Source organism: Chaetura pelagica, unplaced genomic scaffold (assembly GCF_000747805.2).
Source record: "Chaetura pelagica isolate M959 unplaced genomic scaffold, ChaPel_1.0 scaffold40, whole genome shotgun sequence".
NCBI lineage: Eukaryota > Metazoa > Chordata > Aves > Apodiformes > Apodidae > Chaetura > Chaetura pelagica.
Genome location: NW_009952160.1, coordinates 1,529,930 through 1,556,206, shown reverse-complemented (window position 1 = coordinate 1,556,206; position 26,277 = coordinate 1,529,930). Strand labels below are relative to the sequence as shown.

At 35.5% G+C, this 26,277-nt stretch overlaps 1 protein-coding gene across 1 annotated transcript in view; it reads right to left on the bottom strand.

Moving 5' to 3' along the window:
* Positions 1-25,721, bottom strand: part of PPIP5K2 (diphosphoinositol pentakisphosphate kinase 2) — a 37,524-nt gene extending 11,803 nt beyond the window's left edge. Inside the window, exons 1-23 of the mRNA XM_010007212.1 lie at positions 25,584-25,721; positions 23,898-24,093; positions 23,215-23,305; positions 22,285-22,370; positions 20,813-20,967; positions 20,318-20,419; positions 18,625-18,786; positions 17,391-17,518; positions 15,735-15,836; positions 15,094-15,180; positions 14,082-14,157; positions 13,893-14,002; positions 12,798-12,883; positions 12,038-12,163; positions 11,827-11,948; positions 8,838-9,020; positions 7,337-7,478; positions 6,046-6,269; positions 4,304-4,431; positions 3,998-4,112; positions 2,589-2,696; positions 2,386-2,502; positions 1,472-1,645 (exon numbers count right to left, since the gene is read on the bottom strand). Of these exons, the coding sequence (XP_010005514.1) occupies positions 1,472-1,645; positions 2,386-2,502; positions 2,589-2,696; positions 3,998-4,112; positions 4,304-4,431; positions 6,046-6,269; positions 7,337-7,478; positions 8,838-9,020; positions 11,827-11,948; positions 12,038-12,163; positions 12,798-12,883; positions 13,893-14,002; positions 14,082-14,157; positions 15,094-15,180; positions 15,735-15,836; positions 17,391-17,518; positions 18,625-18,786; positions 20,318-20,419; positions 20,813-20,967; positions 22,285-22,370; positions 23,215-23,305; positions 23,898-24,093; positions 25,584-25,721 (2,958 nt within the window). The remainder of the gene's footprint in view (positions 1-1,471; positions 1,646-2,385; positions 2,503-2,588; positions 2,697-3,997; positions 4,113-4,303; positions 4,432-6,045; positions 6,270-7,336; positions 7,479-8,837; positions 9,021-11,826; positions 11,949-12,037; positions 12,164-12,797; positions 12,884-13,892; positions 14,003-14,081; positions 14,158-15,093; positions 15,181-15,734; positions 15,837-17,390; positions 17,519-18,624; positions 18,787-20,317; positions 20,420-20,812; positions 20,968-22,284; positions 22,371-23,214; positions 23,306-23,897; positions 24,094-25,583) is intronic.
* Between the last annotated feature and the right edge of the window lie 556 nt (positions 25,722-26,277).

Sequence of the window (26,277 nt, the reverse complement as noted above, 5' to 3'; positions counted from 1 at the left end):
GGGGGGGGGAGGAAGTTTAAGGCAGTTGCAGTTCAAGTTGCAATGTGTTTTTAAGCACTTGAAAATAACACATGGTTTAAATATTCTAAATACTGTTTTTGCAGATTTCAGTAGGCCAGATGAGCTTATTTTTCCTTTTTCAAAAGTTTCATAGTATATATTTTCTTTGAATAGTCTGTTTTCTTCCAGGTAATAAAAAAGCACTGAATGCTGAAACATATTCATGTGACCACATTATCTGCACAATAAAAATTTGGCAATTTCTTTTATTGGTAACTTCTGAGAGTAACTTCTACATAATTTATGAAAATGTTTTAATTTGGTTAAAAGTTACTGTTAGAAGTTTGAAGTAACAGACTATTAAGTTGTATGTGAACTCATAACTAAGAAGGGAGTTTGAATGATCATAGTGAATACAGCTTTTAAAAATGCAAAATATAGGTGTTGTGAGCATTTGTTTCAGATGAAACTTGGAAACAGAAAATGTAAGCCATTTTTATTATCTCTGTTAATTTATAGAAGTCGTATGAAGTTATACAGATAGCCTAATAGAAGGGAGCCACGCATCTTTTTCTCTCCACACTACCAATAACCAAGTTACTTGCAAATCTGAAATACTTCCATTGCATAGAAACAGCCCATTCCCAATACAAACATGAAACAAAAAGCTTTTGGTGTGAATATTAATTTCAGATGGTTTCAAGGAACTTGAAGTGAGGCAGTAAGAAGCTGTTAAGTCTGCTTCTAACATTAATATCACCGATGTGCTGCTATGCACCATCTGAAGCTTTGCCACTCTACCGTACAAATGGTGTGATACTGCTGTGTGACATCAAAGCCATATGTTTGAAGCACACCTAGATGCCATGGTCTTCAAGACAGGAAACTAGACTGTTAAAGATGTTACCTGAAGAACGCATGAAACACAAATCCCACCTACTTACAGAAAAAGCTTCCAGTTTATCTTACCTTCACATGCTTGTCATGTGGAGTCATACCCTCACCCCATTTGAAAACAATACAGCAGAAGACATGTCTCTCAACTCCTGTACCTCCCCTGCCACCCCCAATCCCTCTGTTCCCTCTCAGCATGATCACCCTGAAGGTTTGCTTAATTCCCAATGGCAGCTGTTTTGTAAGGATGAAAACAAAAGCAATGTATGTTAGTTTGAGCATGTAGGTTTAGACTGAAAAACTCTTCAAATATTTTCTTTTCTAAAATGGCTTAAAAAGAAAAAAGGAATAAGTCTTACCACAACTTAGTAATTAATTTGAAAAACAATAAAAAAATATCCTTCAGACAAATTACTGCCCTGGAGGATTTCCCATAGAATAAGAGCAACCTGTTTTTAAGATATAACATCATACTGCGTCTGTGTAATAAAAATCAACATTACATTTGGTTTTGTGTTGTTAAAAATAAGCAAATTAATTTCTGTGAAATACATTATCTGGAACAATAAACACTTACTTCAACAGAACCAATCTTCCTGGATCGTGGAAGGGGTGACTTTCTGTGTATGTGAATTGGGTCTGATACCATTGGCTTGAACATCACTACTGCCCGATCTGTTTCATCTCTTTTAGAAGCATGTGCCTCCTCATCACTATCATTTCTGTTAGAGGTTTTCTTCAAGCCTTCATTCTACAAATAACACATAGTTCACTTTTAATTTAGAAGCATGCATTGCAACATGTAGACAGAAGTGGCTGTTAAATAAATCTTCTGGGTAAACATAAAGCAAGCTAATTTTAAAAATATAAGATATAAAAGTTGCTCTAGACTTTCAATAAACTATGTGTATTTGCTCCAAAGCAGCCACTGCATGTGATAATGTGGTCCTAATCAACCACCGTTCAGCCACTGTATCTGACTCCAATTTTCTAATGGCATAGTAATAAAATCCTGGCCCCACAAGTCAATTTAAAAATTTCAGCAAAGCTTTGCTTTCATTAATTTCTCAAAAAGCAGATGGTAACTCCAGAGACCTGCCCATACATCTTTGAAGATTTCAATTCTTCCTCAACAATCTGTATTCATAAACATGCCAAACTACCTTACTTTCTTAAATATTTCTTTCAGTTGCTAGAATATCATTGATACAATACTGATGTAAATATCCATTTTCTAACAATGACTATTTTGTATTTCTAGCAGAAATTCTGGCAAAGCCATAGCAAGTCTAAATTACTTGTGTCCACTACCTCAATTCCAATTAAAAATGGAAGAATACATTAGGACTGCCTATATTTTACTAGATACTTTTCTACCAAAAATAAAAATCACATTTGTATTTTTTATCTAACAGTTTTCAGGTCTTTATTTTAGGTATGTCCACATCCAGAAAAACTAACTTTTGCTTTACAGAATGGCAGAATCATTACCTCTCTGGAGGCAGGTCTGTATCCATATCCAGCTGGTAAGTTTTTATCTTCCTCACAGCCTTTGGCTCCTGGACTGAAGTGCAGCTCTACATGAAAACGTTCTTCTGAAGAAAGTTCCTGAACAAAAATTATTAAATAGGTTCATACTTCAATACATAGCTTAGCACTACTTGTTCCTGAAGCTATTTATCAATTTTAAATACCTTGTTTGGATCCTCATAAAGCATGATAACAATCTGTGTCATGTAATTTAGTTCATTGACAACATTTAAATAATCCATAGCTCGTTTCCACTGTTCATCTTTTGACTCCTTATGAAGGGAGAAAAAAAAAATAATCAACAAATAAAACTGAGCTACTTTCTTTACGAAGTCTGATGATTCCATTTGTCCCTATTTACACGGTTTTCACATTCACGGTATACTATAAAGCTTTTCACAGCTAAGGAAAAAAAGAGATACAACTGGAAAAACAAAGTTACTTACAATTGTTCATCAAATGGATGAAAAGTAGAGAACAGAACTTTTCATATTTTGTTTCAGGTTATCTTTCATGTGGTTTCACCCATGATGATACATGTCTTGTAGACAGATGCACCATTTTAAACTCTCCAGAGGAGAGTTCACAAGTTTGCAATAAACTAATTTCAACTGGTGTATTGTGGAAAATGTTCGTAGATATCACACTACCAGTCAAACAGAGTAAATTAATTAAACTAATTCTAGTGTATAGAGTAAAAATTACCATATCCCAAACTATTTAAATTGAATATTTACCTTTTTTCATGCTCTAGAAAAAGTAATCATTCACCTTAAAGGAAACTTAAAAATTCATCAGTCTAAAACTAGGAGGCTATCTGTTGTAGGAATTAAAAAGCCATTGGTGTTTGTTGTCCACTACCAGAAGCAATTATGTCAATAACAAGCATTTTACAAGTTAATATATTAATCAAGCTCTATCTTAGAAGCAGCCCTGTAGTCTTAATGGTGCTGCATTTATCCTCTCCAAGAGCTCAGTTAGGTCATTTCTGAACCTGTAGACCTTGTTTTTTTTAGTCCTTGGTTTCAAAGCCAATCAAATGGAGAATAATGCACCACCTTCAAGATATTCTATGACAGTATAGGAAAATAAGATAATCAGCTGAACCAAAGAAACTTGCTGCTACATGAACATTCTTAAAGTCAGGTAAGGAGGTCCTGACAATACGCCAATAGTAAAAAATAAAAAGCTTTTCCAAAAGTGAATGCAAGAGAATCCTGAATGATAACTTGAAGGAAAAAGAGTTGGAAGAGTTGTACATGACTACACAAGACAAAGAAGTGGATTAGCTGCCCTTTAGAACCCTCTTTGACATGGCAATATATACAGGTGAACACACCAATAGAACTCAGCTTTATGTTAAATAAAGGGCATGCTGATTTGCACCAATGTGTACAACAAGTTTATATATGTCTCTGCATATATAATAGGAAATAAAATGTTTGAAAAAGTGTGATAAAGTTCAAAGCCACTTAAGAAAATTAAGCTTTCCATTAATACAATTTTATTAAGGTAGAGTCCTTTGGTTCCTCTCAAAATGTCAGAGCTTTAACAGAAAAAGCATTCAACTTACATCACATAAGGCACCATAACGAAGGATGGATAACAGGGAGTGGACATGACTCTCACTGGTAAAATACAGCCGTGTACGAACATGGCGTTCAGGGGACATAACACCCCTGGAGTAACTTGAAATAAAAAATAATCTTATTAGATCATAATGAGATATGTCTATTTTAAAAGTAGCTGTCAATAAATAAATAGATCATACTTTTAAAATTATTATGCGCTAGGAAGACATTTCAAATATAAAAGCTATGGAGTGTCTCCACTAAGTCTTACGGAAATTAATGTAGCCATGTAAAAAAAGTAGACTTACAGAGGGTGAAGCTTATTTACAGTATCATCATCTTGAGTTCTCTGAAGATCAGAACGGATTTTTCTAACAAGAGGAGTGCAGTAACCTTTAGCAATCTCTAGCTTTTCAGCCTTAGAAATGCCATATTCCTGTATAAGAAGAAATTTACTTCTAAAATTCAGTTAAAGATTAAAATGCTTCTAATTCAAAGCACTTACATTAAAGGAAATGAATCATCTGTTAGTTGGCTCTGGCTGCAAACTGTTTAGTTTAACATTATTACATTTTACATCATTATATTTTATTACATTTGATTACTGATATCCCTTCAAGTAAAAAGGGGTTTGCCTTTGCTGTTTGATTTGACGCAGAGAAACAGTTTTTCATTCATTAGTTAAACCACAAAAGCTGATTCAGATTCCGGTATGATGAAGCTCTTAAACAAAAAAAATCTAAGGAATTGTTCCTCTGCACCTTCCCCAGCCCCCAGTTTAGACATCTGTGGTGCATTTCATCTCACCTGATTTCCAATAACTTTGTTTTTTTTTAAAACAGTCAATGAAGAAACATAAGCATATTACCTATTTAATATGTATTAGTTTGGGGTAACACACCCCACAGAAGATCTCCTATTCACCTCAGGTAATACTAAAAATAATAGTTAAATACAAAAATATATCTTGAAAATATATCTGTTACAGTATCTAAAATACTTTAAAATCTCCTCTTTCAGAAGCTTTATGCTTTGTGCTGCCTATGTTATGAACGAGACCTCATTATGATGGAACTTCTATTTAGCCTAGAAAGCAAAACAAGCATTTTTTCTTTGGATTATGTAGGGTTATCATGTTTGCATTTCTTCCTTCAGTATGCGTCCTCCGTTTCACCTACTCTTCTCATAACATTCTACTCAAAATTTAAGCTTAATAGGCCCACACAATACAACACCAGTATCCTTGCTGTCTTTATCCTTGCAGTCATGCAAGTTTGTGAGATGGGGAGAGACAGGAGGTTCCCTCTTTTGTTGCTTGTAATACAGATAACACCTCTCTTAAAACAGTAAGATTCTGTAGCTGCACTGTAACTACAGCGACATTTGAGGAAAGCTTTAGTCTGTACTGATATCACAAAACAAATTCATGTCCTGCAGACTACAACGTTTTAGAGATAAGCTCAGTTTAGTAGTCTGTAGTATCTGGAAGTTTAACTTCCTCCCTTCTGGCCTAGAATTCTATTAATATTAATGTGCATATTTTTATCAGGGAGTGTTGAAGCAGCAGAAAGGTATTTTTAATTTCAATTTTTTAAAACAAGGAAAATTAGATCAGGATTACCAGTGTCATTCACAAAGAGACTAAAAAGGAAATTTATAAAAGCAGGAATAATGAAATTAAATGCAGTTTCAGAATGTACAATTGTTCACAGGGGTTCCACTTAAATCTATAACAAATGGCTACAATAAAACACTTTCTTTTAATACACTGCAGAAGAGGAAGCACACATGTTCATGGCTTAAAACCATCAGAAAAAAATAACCAGAAAAATTCACTTCGAACACGGCTTAATTAATTTAAAATAAATTTTTTTAAAAATAAATAATTAAAAAGCCAGCTTGCTACCAGAAGACAAGAGGTAACACTAAAGACTTCTATTACTGCAAAATACAGGAATCTTTAATAAAAAAGGCAGAGTAGACATTTTCCTAAAATTTGAAAAAGTGTTTATCTAGTAATTTTTTCTATTTAATAACTGAAAATGCTTACCTGAGGGATCACAATGTCAGCTAAAGCCTTTGAAAGCCTGTATAACTCCATTGTGTTTTCTAATTTTAAGGAGCCATTGTGCTGCACATCATATTTTATACAGTCATAAATATCAGGAATTTTACTAATATCGTATCTTCCATTTTTTGTTTTAAAGTCTTTTTCCAGCTTGGCCCACCTGCGCAGCATCAGTTCTAGTGTTTCACTGTGGTACAGCTGAATATCTGGAGAGACACATATCTCATATAAGTAATCTATACCATCCAAGTAACAAGAGGGAAATTTTAGTTACATGGTAGTAATAATTGAATACAGAGGGCTAAAAGGCATCAAATAAATTAACTGCTTTACTTCTAAGAAGAGGGAACAGATAGGCATATGGTTCATTTTACTTTTGAAAGCATCACAGTTAAATAGCTACATCAAGATAGTAGAAAGCTTTGCCACAGAAATGTATCACTGGCCTTCTAAGCAAAGCTACAGCACCAAGAATAAAGTGCCCTACAGCACAGATCATATATAAAAAAAGTCACCAAAAAATCTGTAAGGAAGTTCTAGAAGAGAGGAAGCGAAGGACAATGCCTCTGTTTTAGAGCAGACCACACATCCCATTTGTCTCTCTTGCATTTGTCAACAGAAAGAGACTGACAGAAAGGATGGATTATTAACACCCTAGGACAGCAGATTAGACAGACAAAAAAACACTGATACTGTGGTACAGGTGACACTTGTATGATTCAAAGTCCGAAGAGAAGCAGTCTGCATACCACACTGCAGAGAACACTGACAGCAAATAATCCAGTACTCAGCTAGTACCAAAATAGCACTGTGGTCACTTCAAGCTCTACTCTTTCCTGTGTCCTTTGTTCACACCATTAATATCATCAGTCTATACAGTACTACTACACATCATAGAGCAAGCAACAGGTCTTCAGCAAAGATACTTAAATATAAAAATGCACCTATGTAACTCAGTTTCAGTACCGTATACTTTTCCTATTACCTTTGCAGACTGTTGAGTTTCAAAAAATTAAGACTAGAATCTCTGCAAACATTTGAGAACTAGCCTGAACTTCTGAACCTACAGAGAGCCCTTACCTGCAGAATAACTACAAGTTCCTGCTGCTTTTTACTCTAAAATGATGCTTATGGAATCTGACTGTGAAAACTCCTAACCCATTGTTGATTTAAGTTCTGCTAAGAGCAAGTTTAATGAACAGAAGTTATGTTACAATTCTTTCTCCAACGTAAACAAGAGAAACTAAATAAAACTACAAAAATATTTAAGTACCTGCAGATTTTGGATCTTCCATTCTTTGCCTGATCTGAGAAGTCAAGCTCTGGATCAAGGAATAGACCTTGTCGCATGTCTTCACAGGGTTTTTAATAACCTGCATTGACTTTATCAATGAGATGCTTCCAGATGGAGTAAGCTGCAATTTGAGATAAACACAGAATTATCTAAAAAAAACTGACTAGATTTGAAAGAACTGGTGAGGTAAGGTGGAAGGTATTAAAGATTCAAAACAGTCAATATCCATGTAAGTGAGGCTTATCCTCATTTTTTCAGAAAAGTCTGCATAGTCCAAAATAAGTAAACTATTATATTAAACCATAATATATATATATACATATGTAACACACATATTGCCCTTTCTCCAGTTTCCTCAAATGTGTAAGATAACAGGGATATGGAAAATGGCTGCTCTCTACCTAATAGTAAGTAGTTCTTACCTACCTATTATGACCAAATAAATCAACAGGAAAGGTGGTCTGGTGCAGAAAAAAACCCTTATTGTTTTCCCAACACACAAGTAAGTTTAAACAAACAAACCAACCAAAGTTATTAGCACTTCATAATCCCAAAGGTTAGTTACTTTCAGTGAATGTCTTGGAAGAGTGTTTTCTGTTAGTTGCAGCTATCTTTCAGATCTCATTATCTCTTTATAGCAAAAAGGAGAGGGAAGATAAAAAATCCTGGGGACCTTGTACCCTTTCATGTTTTCCAAGTACTCCTGAGTCCACTGCTGGGACTGGTTTTGGTAATACCTTTATATCTTAAACAAATTCACAAAGAACATTCATGCAGCGTGGCAAAATTACTTTTCAATAATTTGCTCTCAATACCTGTTAGAAAACTGCAGCTTAAGTTTAAACCTCATTTAAGGACTTGTATTTAGTTGCTATACCAGAGTTGAGATGACTGAAAGAGAAAGAAGTTTCTTAACAACAAAAAACATTACTTAGGCTTAAAACCAGGAACAGTCATGTGTGTTCTGCACTAAGTCATCATAAACTATATCAATATGCACTAATCTAGCATGCTAATGAGACATTTCCTTTCACTGATAAGAAACAATTCTACTGTTTTCAAAATCTTAGAATTATTCTTAGAACTACAGAAAACACCTTGTAGCAGATGAACTATTAGAACAACTATAGTGAACAGGCAATACATTTTGTAATACCACACACAGTCAAAGAAAGTGTAAACAAGATGGCTTCATTTCTTGAATAATTAAAATATTTTAATGGAACAGTGAAAAAGATTTACGAATGATGACCCTATCTACTCCTATTTTGAAGTTTATAGCTATTCTGATTATTTAAACTGCAAGAGAGCTCAAAATATCTAATATCACAATTGGTAAAACTTCCTTTCTAGTTCAAATTACTTGCAAGCACACAGATTATTTTTCAAAATAAATACATGTGAACACTGCTTGTTACTTTTACACAAGAATTTGTGTGGGTATTTATTTAATTTCACAAAAAACTAATTGTATGCTAACCTTATCATAATCTTCAGCAGTAAATTCTCTGTCTCTCTGGAGAATCTCATGGAGTCTTGCTTTAACACGATGCTGACAGCTGCTTAAAGAATCACTGTCACTGTCCAACAGACCATTCATATTTGCACTTTTTACCATCTGGACAAGGATAGGAGTCAGCTCACCCTCCAAGGCCAGGAGTCCCTGAAGCAAATAATACAATTTATCAGGCAAACAGATAAAGAGTATAAGATAATCTAAAAAAAACCCCACCCAAAACACTTACTTAAATTCAAGATTGTATCACTTGCCTATGGGTTAGGCTCACACGGACTTGGTAGACAATGCAGATGTTTGCACAGAAATGGCCCCCAAAACACTCCCTCTGTGTGCAGGATTGCTATAGTTGGTGCAACAGTGACAGTGCCTTGCCATAGAGCATGCTCCCCAGCACTAGCTGAAGACATCCCAGCATCTTTGTAGTGTCAACATTGTGCCTGGGAGGCCATAACTGTTCAGATATTGGGTTGTAGGGAGTGCATGACCACAGAATCACAGAATCTTAGGGGTTGGAAGGGACCTCGAAAGATCATCTAATACAACCCCCCTGACAGAGCAGGATCACCTAGAGCACATCACACAGGAACATGTCCAGGTGGGTTTTGAATGTCTCCAGTGAAGGAGACTCCATAACCTCTCTAGACAGCCTGTTCCAGTGTTCCATCACACTCATAGGAAAGAAGTTTTTTCTGATGTTTATGTGGAACCTCCTATGTTCCAGCTTGTACCCATTGCCCCTTGTCCTATCACTAGATATCACTGTAAAAAGCCTGGCTCCATGCTTGAGACACTCACCCTTAACATATTTGTAAACACTGATGAGGACACCCCTCAGTCTCCTCCAAGCTAGAGGCCCAACTCCCTCAGCCTTTCCACATCAGGGAGATGTTCCACTCCATCATCTTTGTGGCTCTGAGCTGGACTCTTTCAAGCAGCTCCCTGTCCTTCTTGAGCTGAGGGGCACAGAACTGGACACAATATTCCAGATGAGGCCTCACCGAGGCAGAATAGAGGGGGAGGAGAACCACCCTTGACCTACTAACCACACCCTTTCTAATGCACCCCAGGATGTCATTGGTCTTCTTGGCTACAAGAGCACATTGCTGGCTCATGGTCATCCTCCTGTCCACCAGGACCCCCAGGTCCCTTTCTTCTACACTCCTTTCCAGCAGTTCAATGCCCAACCTGTACTGGGACATGGGGTTGTTCTTCCCCAGATGCAAGACTCTACATTTGCCCTTGTTGAATTTCATCAAGTTTCTCCCCACGCAACTCTCCAGCCTATGTAGGTCTCACTAACCCTAACCCTGGGGCTGGGAGAAACAACAAACTGGTTTTTGGGAGACATGCTCTGCTCAAGGCACTGAGTTACAAAACAGAAGCTATGGGAAGAGTTAGCAAACTAAATAGAATCTGGGAGGAAAAATGGCAGACAGGCAGGATCTTTGCAGAACGCAACAGTGGCAAAAGCCAAATCTCTGTGTAACACAGGACAATGATCAAAGGCTATCGTTGAACAAGAGGTGAATGGAGACTTCTAAAATGGAGAGGGCTGGAAACGTTTGTGACTTTCCTGGTAATAGAAAGCCTCTGGCATACAGAAGGAAATGGGGTGGTATTTCCTCAAGCCTGTTGACCAAGGAGAAAGCAGGACAGATGGCTGAAATACTTCTGCACCAACATATGCAGCATGGAAACTATGAAGAGAAATAAGAAGTCTGAACATTTACTGTGCTTTAAGTTTATTCAGCTCACTGAGATGTAGTGGAATAGTCTACTTGAATGGAGTTCTGTTACACCTAGATACAAGGCCCTTTGGAAGCCACTTAGCCCTGGGTACCTCATGTATGGGCAATGTTGCAGGGGACAATCAATCCAGACTTCAGAAAAACACCCAGAACAATTCCTTGACACAGGTTAGTGATGAACTATCGATTAGGGGCATTCCCTTTAAACCTGTTACTCAGAAGTGCTAGGAGCATGCAGGGCAATGACAGCCTTGGTAATTGAAACCTAGTAATTATGACAGAGGCTTTGAAAAGTGAACAAGAAAATAGCTGCAAAAGAGCAGTTGGCTTTGACATATGGAAAGTCATGCAGAAAGTCAGCATGGACAAAAAGGGAGCACACAGAAGATGAAAGCATGGATGGGCTACTTGGGCGGAACAGAAACAAAACCTGAAAATGAGGGGTAAAATTAAAAACCTGGAGTGGTTGTGGACCTCTGTTCCACTCAGAATTTGACTCAATATGATTCTGAGCAACTTCATCTAAAGGCTCTGTGCTGTGTGGAGTTGGACTGGATGACCTAGGGAGGCACCTTGAAACCTAGACCTCTCTATTATTACTGAAACTCATTCATTTAAGACGTATTTATGTAACACTTGCACTGTTTGTGTCCTCTCACATGATTAAAGATCTCTATCACTGAAATAAGGAAATAAGGAAATAAATTAACAACAAGCAGAAGTATTAGTTGTTCAAGGGGCACTTGAGGAGCAATGAGGAATCTGGCTAGCATGAAGAAGGGTAGAAGTTTTGCATGCCCACTCCCTGGACGTGTTCATAGCCAGGCTGGATGGAGCCTGGAGCAATCTGGTGTCCCTGCTGATGGCACAGAGGTTGGAATTAGATGATCTTTAATGCCTTCTCCAACCCAAACCATTCTATGATTTTATGATTTTGGAGATTACCTCTGGAAATGACTAGGGTATATTGATAGGGCTGTATAATCAAAACCTGTTTGCATCTACTCAAGTAACTAAAAATGCTTGTCATATAGACACTTTTAAAAATTGAACTAAATACTCTGACATTATATTACATACACAGCCTTACTACACATTTTGGATTCTAATAAATCATAAGTCTTCCCTAGTCTTCAAAAGAAAACCAAAACATCGGAGAACATCAGAGTTTTAAAAATTGATAAAACAGTTTCACATTGTACCTTTGCAAAAGCTGCTGCCGTCATCTGAACTCGTCCCTCATCAGAAGCATAGATTTTGAGATCATGTCGGTAAGTGCTGTGTAATCTAAGTAAACCACATCCAGGAAACCCAGCATAATCTCCTAACAAACAAAAATTTTGCTCAAACTCTCATTTTGCACTTGATTATCTTCAAAAAGGATTTATGTCATTGAACTTTTTTTTTTTTTACCTTGTCCACCTGGATACATACACCTGAAAGCCCTTCCAAGCTCCTCTGCTTGAACCCTGCCTGCAGGGGTTAATTCTCCTCCCCATTTTAGAACCAGAAGCAGGGATGGCTCATTTCTTCTATTATCTAATTGTACACAGAGAGAGGAGTTTAGTAGTGTAGTAGAAAGCTTTTTTTTTTTTTTTAGCATAGGAACAAAAATATTTGGACTATGCAGGACATCAGTAAAGGATCTCTTCAAATTCATGCATTTTTAATAGAATTCTAACAAAGAAAATATTAAACCGGAGAACTAAATGGGCATTAAAAAGAGAAAAGTGAAGCAGCTAAATTACACAGAAAACATAAGTGAAACATAGTCATCATGAATTCTGATGCAAAAAGTGAAGTGGATGCTAAATACTCTACAGTGATTTCAGTCAATAAGCAATAGGTCCAGGACCACGAAAGACTATCAAAGTTTTAAAGACAGCAGTCAATGTTGAGTGACATTTTCCTAACCTGGCACCAAAATACAATTTTTGGTGAATCACTAAAGATTCTTTTCACCCTGCTTCTCTGTTACAAATGCATAGTGTCAGAATACGACATAATTTCAGGTGTACAATTCAGCAGATTAAAAGACTCTAAAGATCTGCCAACACTACAAACATTAATTCAAAACAACATACTCCTTACTCTTAACATCAAGACATGTTATACCACTACTCCATGACTATTTAAGCACATGTGCTACTAAGGTGCAAAAGTAATACAATACCTTCCTCTTCACTGGAAGTTTTTGGACAACCATGAGGAAGATATGTCAACTGAACTTTGCGATTTATGCCTGAAAAATGCCCATACCTGAAGTAGGAACACAGGAAAGTCAGATGGGAAGAGAGAGAGAAACATTTTAAATATCTCCTTTCAGACCTGCTATGCTCCTGTAACAGCATTATAATAAATCTATGCCAGTCAACGATTTGGGCATTTGACCACCATTGTTGAAGCTTAAAACAAACCTAACTCAATAAGCACAGAATGACTACAGAAATATCAGCCATTCTACAATGAAACATTTAAAAATGCTATCTAGGAGTCTTTTCACAACACTGAACACAAAACAGACACACAAAAAAAAAGCATTTTGAGATTGCACAAATAATTTATCTATTCAGATCCACATTTACAGTGGCTATGAGTATCTAGAACATGATCCAACAGTGCAGATAGCTACTATTTTGTTAACCAAGTAAGTTCCCAAGCAGAATTCCATAATTCAAAATAAATCAAAAAACAACTGTAATGAATTTCAATAAGTGTCTTCACCCTGGATTTTTTTCTCTACTACCATTTAGAGATTTGAGATCCCAGATCTTTACCAAAACTTGAAGCTCTAGGGTTTGCTTTTTTTCCCTTTTTAAAAATTTTTAATATTTCAGACTTAATATACAAAGCCCTATTTATTTGGGATCAATCAAGTTTGCTGTAAGTGGTTAAAGTTCTTCCTGGCTCCATCAGAATTCCTTCTGTCACACAATACAAGAAGTAGACCCTGTGCTCAAACATTTTAAGTTTAAAAACAAGCAAGAAGATAAAATTTGAAAGTAACTTTTTAATGTACAACATATAGTGAGATACTAGATAGAGCAATAAGTTCAATTAAAAAGATAACAAGAATAAACAGAGAGATGGCCCAGTTTTCCTTCACTCTCATTCATAATGTAAAACATTACATTCTTTCTCTTGATAAGCTGTGTAATATAATATTACAACTTTGATAACCACTGTAAATCCAAGAAGTAACTGGTCAAACACGTCAAAACAGCAGATACAACTTTTTTGCTATGAAGTCTGAAAATCAGTCACTTACATTTCTAACACAGTCTTTAGCTGTTCAAGTTTTGCCTTACTTTCTTCAATTTCAGAATCATTGTTTTGCCCAAGTTCTATAAGAAGTTGTCTTGCTATATCAAGCACTTCCTAAAGAAAAGAAACATAGGATTTATTTAAATAAATAATTTTCTACTCATAAAATTCAAGAAAATAAGGACAAACTTGCCTGCAACTGTTTTGGTTTTTTCAGTTTTAGTTTTCCAGATTTATACCCATCACATTTTTCAAAGAGATCAAAAAACCTTTAAGAGAAATAATATTGATTAAAAACACACTTAGTAACTTAAAATAGTACTTGAACAAATGGCTCTTAAACTTAGAGTGGTCTGAAACTGGCACCTTTACACTATTTGAAAAGTACCTTAAGACCTGCACTACAGAGGTCAAACCAATCTTTATTCAAATCCCACTCTTCAAGAAAGTCTTCAACACATTAGAGTACTAAAAATGTTCTCTTACTGACTTGCTAAGTGTTAAAAAAAAGGGAAGATATTCTATATATCAAATACCATACTATTTGAATAGACAGCTATGTCAATTCTTAATCATCAAGAATGATCCTCAACAGAAGCAGGGATCAAAAATACCAAGTGAGCAGCCCTAAAACACTTTCAGCATCTATCTCTGAATGCAAGAATCTTGTCGCAAAACAAATTATTATTTTTACTGAAATTGCTCCTATCTCCAGGCCAATTATGTAAGGCATTTTACAAATGCTAACACGGAGGTGGTCTCTACCAGAAATTCAGTGTCATCAAGCTTTCATTAAAGTAAAAGACGTAAGGTCGTGCAGCAAGATGACAACTCACACAAGAACAGTTATGATAAAAAGAAAAAGGCAGAAGTCACAGTGAAATGATGAAACAATTCTTTGCGCTATTTTGAATAATGACATCTATAGAGACAAATGCATTTTCCTTAATATCAAGTAGGGCTGTTCAGAAAGCACAGTGTGTGCTAAAGGAAATCTGCACGACAAATCTGACAGTTTTTTTAGGAGAGGAGCATGATTGTTAATTAGCTGCAATATCAGTTACATTTAAAATAAAAAAACAAAACAAAACAAACAAAAAACAACTTCTATGATAGAATTCCTGCTCGATTAATTGCTTGTACACCCCAGGAAGTAAGCAGTGCTCTAAAACATCCAAACTAATTTTTACGAAGATTCAACTTACTTCTGATGTTTTACTTCCATTTTCATTTTTTGTTTTGGTGTTCGGTCCCCATGGCGTATTACAGCTATAACACATCTAAGCTCCATCCTGAAATTTCAACAAGAGTTATCTTTCACAATGCTATATATGAGGGTCTTTAATATTAAAACCACCACAAATCAAGACAATTGACAGTCATAGTTATCTGACATAACTACAGAAATGATGGAGGGATATGCAAGAACATAAGGTTAACTGACAATTATGTAAGGTATAAAATACAAATAACGATTTTAAGACTTGGGTAACTATAGAATATCTATTTTAAGTAGTTTTTAAAACAGTGATTTTGAGTTTCATTAAATGAGAGAGCATGTTTATTAAAAGCGCATATTAAGTTGGTGCTGAAACAATGATTAGCAGTGAAGAAAGCTATGCATAAAAGATGCTACACTGGAAAATCTGCTGTTCTATACTCAGCTTGACTAAGCGTCATAAATTCTGACTGCTGGCATAGCAATTGTGATTCCTTCCTTGTTTTCGTCACACAAAACAAATGTTCATAGGCCAAAGTGGACACACCTTGTGAAGAGAAAAAAAAAATTCACACAAAAGTTACATCAGGAGTTTGCACAATTCAGGTTTAGCTAGCATTTTCTTACATGGTTCCAGAGGTGGTTGGCACAATAGGGATGTCTTCAGCTTCCAAAGGAATTGACCATGGTATATGAAACTGGGGAGCAAGCTCTCTCATTATGATATTTCTAAAGCAGGGGTTAAAAAGAAAAAAAAATAACACTGAGTTTGAAGCTTACACAATGCATATAAATGCCAAACTAAATACATAAGTATACACAAGGATTTTTATCAGTGTGGTTTTAGAGTATTAGTGGTCGTGAGTCTCGAGATGCATATTTTTCCACTTAATAGTATAATAAAAAAAATACATAAAACAAAAATTTAAAGCTACTGCAACTGCTACAGAGACAATACTAGCCCAATGTCCCTGTATTTGTAAGAACCTTCAGCTTCTTAACTTCAGATCCTAAAAGAGTTCCTTTGATACGATCTAGTCTTGTTCATTTTCATATTCAGATACTTGACTCCAATGCCTAACTGAAAGTCCCTGGTAATCAGCAAGCTGTTCTCAAAGGGTAACTGGTACCATTAGTGGTAGTTTCTCACAATTTTCTGTGATAGAACTGGAAAAACTGGTAAGGTCTCCGGTCATAACTACAAAATCATATCACTGCCTCCAGCTATAGAAGGTTGTCTAATCTTGCAAATGCCCTGTTTCTCTGTATTTCGTAAAAATATACTGAACTTCAGATTAGTATCTATGTAAGAAGCAGCAACACTGAGAAAAAAAAAAATCCATCTTAAAGTAGCATAAGCCAAAATTTATATTCTAAAAATAAAAAAAAAAAATCCCCTGTTACATAACACAGCAATGTGTTACCTTAAGGAACAAAGTGTAAGTAAAAAAAATTCTGAGATAACTTTTTCCAGATAATTCAATACCTACAACAATTTAATTTAAAATAAAACAAAACTGGTCTGAGAATTGTAAATCAAAAGGTGGCCTAAAACACCATGACTACAGTTTCTAGCCAGGACTTCAGCATAGCTCTTCCTCTGTTTAATAAAATCCCAGACCATTTGACAATGCAGAAAGTCATGCTGTACCTCATCAGTGCAATCTTACTGTAAAGCCAATTTAACTTGCCAAAATGGCATCAGCCTACTCCAAGAGCAACATTTCATTGGCATAGAGTTCACTAACCTGTTCACTACTACTGTACAAACTCTTGTTATAGATTTTTTTTTTGCTCCCAGAAGTAAAGAGAATATGGTATGACAGACACACCTTGAAATCACATCATTTTGGATTTACCAGTATGAAATCCAGAAATATACACCAGCTGCAGGTCAAGGAAAATGTACACTCATTTGAGAACATACTAAACAGCAATGAGCATAACCATTCAGTGGCGTGTCTCTACTTGAAAAAAAACTCAACTGTCTTTAAGAACTTAATCCAGCTTTCAAAATATTTACTCAGTTAGCCTAAAGTGTTCACAAAACATTCAGACGTTTTGGATTATTTTAGGAATAAAGAATGTACTTGGCATTTACTTATTGCTTTAGGATTATTTTTAATATTTCATTTATTTTATTTAATTACTTATTTGATATGATACTGCATTTAATACTGAATTTAATACTGAATTTTAATAAGTAGTACCTAGACTAAGTACATGCAACAGAGCATATAGGCAAAACTGATTTAAAAAAAAAAAAAAAAAAAATCAAAAAACTTTTTCCCCAGTATCTTAGCACAATCATCATAGTATTTCATGGAGTTTTTCACAAAACTGAAGCCATTCACATCACAGACATAGGACTGTCCATTAGCACGCAGCAAATCAAAGCCACAAACTGTTTGCTATTTTAAGAATACAAGTTCAGGTCATTGATTGGCTTCCTTTGGATTGCTTACTCAAAATAACTTTGTATTTTAACATTGTATTCATGGTATTCATCTGAATACATGACAAAAATATGACACATTTTATACTTAGCAACATTTTTCAGTTCCAGTTTTGCTGATATTGTCTGAACATCCTCCTATTTTTAACTTTATATCCCCAAGTTTACTTTAGGCTTCCTGCATAACCGTAGTAGTATCAGACATGTACAAACTTAATCTTCAAGATTTACAGCACAAGCAATGATGGGCCTATAAATTCCCCATTTTGAGAGTGATTTCCCCCTACAGATAGGTTTTAAGGCAAGAACTGACAAAATACTGATAAAAATAATTCAGACCACATTTAAATTTGACAGTATGATAGCTTTGACATTGAAATAATACTGACATTATTAGTATAGGATACTAGATGGTATTTCAACAGCTTTCTTTTTAGATCTCAAAGCCACTTTGCTAGGTGATCTTGGTTCACTCCCTACAGGCTCCAGAATGCAAACACAGTTACTACAGGTAATGGGACAGACAGAAAGACAGCTCTTTAATAGGACAAGCGAAACGAGGGTTAGAGATTGAATGAAACTTTGAGCAAAGGAATCTTCAGATATGCAAAAAGAGAAACTATCAAACACTTCAAACAAGGACCTAGTCATGTCAATACCAAATTAACATTTAATTGGGCCCAATGTAAACACTAAGTATACAAAGTTACAAAAAATTCACTACTGAAACTCCGTTTCACTAACACAGAAATCATTAACAAAATGTGTGAACACAGCATGCATAGAACACATACACTGCAGACTAGCAAGGTACAATAGCAACATGTGAATTCAGGGAACTTATGCAACGTAAGCAACCAACCTGAACATTTCAATGCATTAAATGAAGAATTCTAGAATTAAAAAAAATACGGATGTGGAAGTTTAACTTTTCACATTTCTAAGAGGTTTGTAGCAATTATCACTGCTGGCTCCATGCACTAAAATCCTGCAGAAGTTTCATGTAATAAACAATTAATCAACACTAAATGTTTGATCAGATAAGGAAAGTAATTAGCTTACTTTAAAGGCCAGGCATACTTTCCAAGCAATTAACTTCTCTCTTGCATTCAGGATGACTGGATACCTCACTTCTTTTCCTTCACTATCTCGTTCTACCTTGCCATCCAGAGCTGGAGACTTGCGGGCTTCAGCATGAGCATAGTCTGGACCTACTGTGTACACCTTTATCAAAAAACAAGAACCTTTCATACAGTGTAATTAAATTACATTACCTATATGCCTACATCTTGTTGAATTTATCTGAAAGTGTGATGACCTCAAAAGATACTATCTACTCTCATCGTTAAGGTCACTCTTCCTTCAGAGAACTCTTATAATTTACTGAACTAGGATAAAGCAAAAGGAAAAATCAGCTTAAGTTGACAGTAATTTAAAAAAAATGATAAATGAAATTATTAATTACCGTGGTACAGAGGTAAAGAAAAATGCTTTCCTCTCCAAAACATCTGCAGAACTTGGAAAGCAAATTAGATAATTGAGTTTACTTGATTATGGAAATCTGGCTGCAGAACTAAGTGAATCTCCACATTAAAAAATTATTTTAGGTGGGACCAAACGAAGCAAAGATCTGCCTAGTTTTGGCATAACTTGAGAGAATGATTGTGTTACCTACTTCATTACAGTTTTGATGCTCACTGAAAGGATTGGGGCATATGCTGGAAGACTTGTCAGCAGCTCTCAAAGCTGGGCTACTGTCACTTTAAAACCTATTTATTTGGAGTGATTAAATCTACAGCTACTGCTTCATGACTACAGGATATAACTAGTAGCCAAAATAGTACCATTCCCTCAAGTCATTTGAACCTCTTCAGGATGCAAGGAACTCCTTTTTGGAAACTGTAAAGCTCCTACACAGACATCTGTAAACTCAGATTATCCTATTACGAAGTGCTGCACACTATAACCATCTCAAGAGTATAGGTCATGAAAACACAGCAACTTAAAGAACAGAGAATTCGTTGAGAACATAAAACGAGCATTCCCCTAAACTACCACCAAGTAGAAGAAGTCGTCTGCAACTGATAAAAAAGCTCTTTGGACCAGGATTGCTTTAGATTTCATACTCTCTAAACCTCCATTGTTGTTTAAATATGGTAATCTAAAACATTTGTTTCACATGTTTTATGATGGGCTTAAAACAGACAGGGAAAAAAAGTAATCACAACACAACTGACTTAAAATCTATTCTGTTATTGTTGTACTTTAGCACTCTGATACTTAATTTTTACATTTTTTAACAAAATAGATGAACAAAAGAGTGAAAATACTTACAGTTAAGGTCAATGCATTATCTTCTGCAGCTTCATATAATTTTAGTAAGCAACTTTTGTTTATTAATTAGAATACTATGATGGCTGGTAAAATCTATTTCAAACTTCAGACAAAATACCTAGTTAGCATTTATCTGTTTGCACAGGGGAGTATATTCTGTTCTGGCACTAATACAATGCAAAAAAAGAAAGACAATGTTTTGGGTAGTAAGTCTCCAGCACTTAATTCAGCAGCATAAGCAAAGCTGCTCACAAGTACTGTGTTTAACTAGAATATTAAGTACATTCTTTACTTATGAACTGCAGCAAAACTTCATAAAAATTAATCCTTGACACAACAATATACTATCATCTTTAAAACTGACAAGCTATTGGAGCACTCAATTGTTCTAAATACAAATAAAAATGCACTGTGGTCATACCTTTACATCAGTGCCATCTGTAGGCATGAATTCCTCATAAATGTAGGAGCCTGTTTTTCTCACACTGCTTTCAGGGGAATAAACACTGCTTCTGCTGCCAATCTGAAATGAATAATTTTCTATTAATAAACTGATAGGCTACTACTTAAGAAAATTTAGAACTATTTAAAACAGCACACTTGTACTGAGAAAACACTTCCTGTACCAGATGAAGCAAGTAGGTTTTGATCATTCCCAAAAGATTTTTGTAAGATTCTAGAAGTACACTGACAGTATATACTTATTCTACTTTTGAGATTCTGCAGTGGCTAACAATCTACTGCAAGGAACATCAGTCTTCATTCAATACATGTTACCTCAAAATTAACTTCTCTGATCTGTCACTACTCCTGCACAAGCAGGACATGTCAAAAGAGGTCCCAGCTAACATAAGGGACTGCTCTACAATTCTGACATCTACAACTTTTTAACAGATTGAGTACAATACCCTCTCACCTTTCGAAAGAGTCTTTGGCTTCCACCCCCAGCAGATGTTGGGTAATAAATGTAAACATTGTGGTCCTCAGCACTAACTGGCTTTTCTACAAAAGGTTTTTGGAAAATTTCTCCATTCACTTCCACATGATCTTCTCCTTCAATTAGGTTGCATTCTGAAGAAAAAGTGCAAATAACAGAAACATAATAACATATTCAGGGAATGAAATTATTAGAAATTTGGGGTAAATCTGCAGGTTGAAATAAAAAATTTTTATTACATTTTTGGTTCACTGATTTGTTCCTGACTGCATAAAAACCTGAGTACCTTTTGCTCAACACTGTCTGCTGTACCATACCTGTATTATGTTACTTTTAATTAATGGTAATTCCAGGATTTCTGTGGCAGTCTCCTACAGATGGATAAGCTTGCATGGATGGTGGTTTTTTTGGAAATGCTTTGAAGATGGGGGAAGGGCTGTTTGTTTTTTTCAATATTATTTTCTTTAAATAACAGAGGGATGGCAGATGTACAGCAAACATGGTGTGGTGCCAGATGTAGCAGTTCTTTTAAACAGGCTGAGAACTCTCTCACTGTGTGATTGATTAACCTTGCACAGAGGATTAGGTGCTCTGGAATAAGAGATCAGGAATCACAAATGGTTGGCTACATGCAGCAGCTTTTGACTTTTTTAGTATGAGTCCTTTTCCCCTTAGATGCTGCACACATTTTAACATGAAATTCCTTACCTCTTAAGAGCTACAACACAGTAATATTTCACTTTTATTTTTTTCTTACTCTCGTGTCTTGATTCCTCATTGCAATCTCCTATTGTTGCTGCAAGTTTACATTTTAGTAGAAAACGTTATGATTCTTTTCAGGTACAGAAAAAATGATACCAATTTATATTCAGAGTATATCATCTGGACATCTGTCTGGACTAGATTTCCCATACAGTGTTGCCTTGTACTTAAAAAAAAAAAGTATTCAATAGTCTGACTTGTTTCTGTCAATATTACTTTCCTAAGTAAAATTATATCACAAACCCTGCTCTCTTTAGTGAAATACTGGAATCCCAGTTTGACTTATATTCTAGTTTTTCTATGATGCCTGTAACGAGGATCATGACTCCAGGCTTCAGAATCATACTTTTTAGATGCATACTTATACTGCCTTTAGCTGGGATGGAGCTAATTTTCTTAACAGCAACTGGTATGGTGTTATGTTTTGAATTTGTGACCAAAACAGTCTTGACGTTTTAGCTACTGCTCAACAGTGCCTACACAGCATCAACACCTTTCATACACTGTCCCCAAAGCTAGTAAGGGCTAATCCACAACAGTATTTTAAATAGTAGAGGATAAATCAACCTCTGCAACAATGAATTGATACCCTAGCAAGTGAAATTTAGCTTTCTCCCAGTTAGATACTGTTCTCCAGTAGAAACAAAGTGACAGCGATGGTTGACGATATTTTAATCATCAGTTTTTACCTTGGGGATTGTTTGGATCACGGTTCAGAACTGCATAGCGAGGAAGTAAAATGCCCTCAGCTTTCAGAATACTGTATACTTCTCTCCTAGATGAAAAGACCAAAAATTGCAATAATGTATTTCACGGTCCAGGAGTATGAGGAGAAAAATAATACAATTATTATTTTTTAAAATCACACAGGTTCAGTTTACATACATGATACTATACTTACTAATATAATGCTTTAAAGGTCAATGACACAGCTGTATCTTTGCAGTGATCTCATCAATATAAATAAAAATGCAATTTGCTATGCAGGGTCCTTCAATTGAGCAGTGCAACTGCAATTTATACAGAACCATTCACTCATTAAACAAGATTAATAATATGAAGGCTTGAATAAGTGTATACAGGACAGCAGCTGAAGGCATCCAAAATAGCATGTCTGCTCACTATTCAGAAAACTCCAATGTTTATGTATTTTGCTCACTCTTGTTTTGTTGATATTTGCCCACCCATGATTGCTGCCTCAAAACAAAGTTAATTTTGAATAACTATACAATCTTTGAATACGAAAAAAAAGACCTTTAGTAAGTCACATGAATTGTATAGTTACAGGAGTTTGTACAGTTGCTATACATAACTATGGTATACATATATTAAAAGTTTTAATTTCTTTATTTGCTAAGCATTAGGACAAATCTGTTACCAAATTTTTTACCTTGGTAAATCTTCAGACGTATCAACATAAAAGCAGTAAAATAAAAAATAAACCCAAAATCACATAATTGCAGAATATTATGCATACATCTATAAAATACAGCATTAATGGCAATTTTATTTATACTATTGTACAATACACTGGAACTGATGATATGCAATACCAACAGATTCGTATGGTCTCCAACTTAAAAGCAGTTTGGTCTTTACAGGTATTTGTTTTTACTTACCTGTCTTGTATGTGATACTGCATATTCAAGTCATTGATTATGAATGGATTCCTGAGTTTTGCATAGGCAACTGCTTTGTCCAGTGGAAAACCTGAAACATTTATTAAGGCAAACAAAACTACAAGTCACAACAGTGCAACTGGAGAGATGGCGTAAATGGGAATATGCTCCCTCAACTACGGACACACACAACATTATCTTAAGATGATCATGAAACTAAATCTAATTTTAGTTGAGGCTACCAAAAGCAGTGGTCTTGTCTTCAATTCACTCTTCCTCACTCTACATGCCCTTAAATAGGACCAGAACCAAGGTTTTCATTGCCTCTGCCTGAAAATACGATTTTTAACTTCAGTCTGCTCATCTTTGGTTCACCGCCCAGCCCCACAAAAAACCCAAGATACTAGCAGAGATCCATGAACAAGCGGCCAGAGATCCAAAACTCCCAGTGGGAAAGTAGCATGCCTTCTCAGTTATTGGACCAAGAATTAGTTCACCATTTCCACTAGCTTCTCAAATATTTACCAATGGAATAGCTATTTTAAATATCATGCCAGACAGGACTTTCTCAAGCAATGAAAACAGTATAATTAAAAATGCCTGTATTTTAAAAGTTAGTTGTATTCAAACTGGCTAAAGTAGGAAGATGCCAAAAATATTTATGGTATTATTAGAAGATTTACCTTTAGAATGAAAAGAAATGAGACAGTCACATAACGGCCAGTTTTCTACTGGCTCATTCAAAATAACATCCTCTTCAAATATTACCACAGTTATGTACTTAAACATGGAGAGGCGTTCAAGAATTTCTTTCATTGGTTTGGACTTAGATTTCTTTGCCATTGAACAAATCCCAACTGCAATTTGTCTTTCAGGAGGCTGAAAGGGGGGGAAAAAGGAATTATTATTTTTCAGTTTCTCAGAACGCAACAGGGTTTTAGCTGCACAATACCAGAGCAGATAGTCTCTTTTTTAATCAGGTAAATTGCTAGCAGGTAACAAAATGCAGCATGACAGCACAGCAAACTGTATCCTCAGGAAAATTCCTCAAAAAGTGAAACTGTTCAATAGCCTTATACTACTTTCTGTGAGAATCATATAATGAACAAACACAGAGGACCAAAATCTAAGTCAGAAATGGCAAACCTGAATAATACCATACTTACAGCTTACTCTGAAATTAACCAGTAATTTATTTTTAAGCTATTTGATTTTTCTACACCTACTTAGTAGCCACAAGGATTCTCATCTTATTACTTAAATTACAAGTAAATAATGAAAACAAGTGAACCAGAAAACACTATTTTAGATTTCTGAGCCATTCTGTGCATAGACAGTTTCACTTTTCTTTGGGTTACTCTGTATTTTCTTTCATGCTATAAGCATCTAAATATTTCTTTCCCTGGTGGTGTTCCTAAGTGCCACAGCCAACTTCCTCCTCTGTTTAAAAAGAAACAAACTAACAAACCCCACCCAGAACAATCCTTTATTTCAACTTACTGTTCTTTTAAGACATAGCTGATTACTTTCTCTTGCTAAATATACTGACTGAATTGAGCTGTCTGAGCTGCTACTTTGCACTACTTCTCTGCATTTTCAAGTTACTTTTAATCATGGTGATGAGTTTTATTCACACTTCTGTGTATTTAAATACTTCCAGGAATATTTGCCATCAGTGAAAATTTCATCTCACTGTTCCCTAAAGTGAAATCCTGCACACTAAAAGAACAGCAAAATACAGACAAAGAAAAATTACATAATGTAACAAATCATGCAGAACAAAATAGTTTGCCTTAAAAAAAAAAAAGGTTAAGCACAGTGCTAGTACAATTAAGAGCTGTCTGCAAGGATAATAAACTAAGGTGTAACTTCAGATTAACTTAGCACAAGCTTCTATACACCAAGACAAGAAGAACGAAAACATCTTGGATGTTAAGGCAAAAAGCGCAATGAAGAAAAAAACGTTGAGTCTGTTCAAACTGAAAAATCAGAAGTTAACTGCAGCAGTTGACAACACAGACAGAAGAAAAACTCTCAATCATGTTTTGCTACTAATTATCCAAATATATAAAATGAAGGCTTGTGCCATCAAGTTTATTCCCAGAATCGAAATCAAGTCTGAAAAGCTGAGACATTAACATCAGCTGCCCTGAAACTCTGCATTAAGGTCAACCACATCTACTTCAAAGCTTAACTTATGCTTACTTTTGAAGTGTTGCGCTTTTCCAAACATAACTGACAGATCATTATCCAAATTTCCTAACTCAACACAGTTTCAGTATTCGACTTTTGTGGTCTAATGCCATTTCAAAGTAAAATAATGCTAGAGAACATACAGAATAGTACACACATGTCCCTACAGTACATACAGAGTCATATTCTTCCTCCTCTTCTTCCCCGTAGAAGTGTTCATAATCTGTAGATCTGGTTGAATCCAGTAATTCTTCTCCATCTTCTCCACCCACGAAGAATCTAGGAGGATCATTCTCTGTTGCACTAACAGACATGGTTACAAGATCTAGAAAGATCTATGTAGAAGCTGCAGCCACTTTGGCAGCTGAGATACTGGGCATGTTTCCTACTGACTCAGGAATACAAAAGTCCTCTGCTCTTTGATACTCCTTGTCTGGTGTTGCCACTGCGATGACGTCTGTCAGACACTGTTTAACAGGTATCATCTGGTCATAATTGGTTTAAGCCGCTTCTCCAAGAAACTCACAATAGGCTGCTTCCCTGAGATAATAAAACTTTTCAACCTAAAAGAAGTATAAAAAAAAAATTAATAAAAAGAAAAAAACCACACTTGATAAACGCACATAAAAATAAACCCTTCGCATTTAGAAAAAGCATGCAGACATTTACATACCTCTGAGCAAAGCATCAGAAATAAAACCATGCACCCTACACACAGTTCACTCTTTTAAATGTATGCTTAGACAACAGGGAATAATTTCAAGGTCTTTTCAAACTACTGATGTAGACATTTTAAAAATAGCTCACATAACTCAAGAAAGTAAAAACTGCCCCAAAACTTTTTTTAAACTTAAGAAGGGTAAAGTGCAG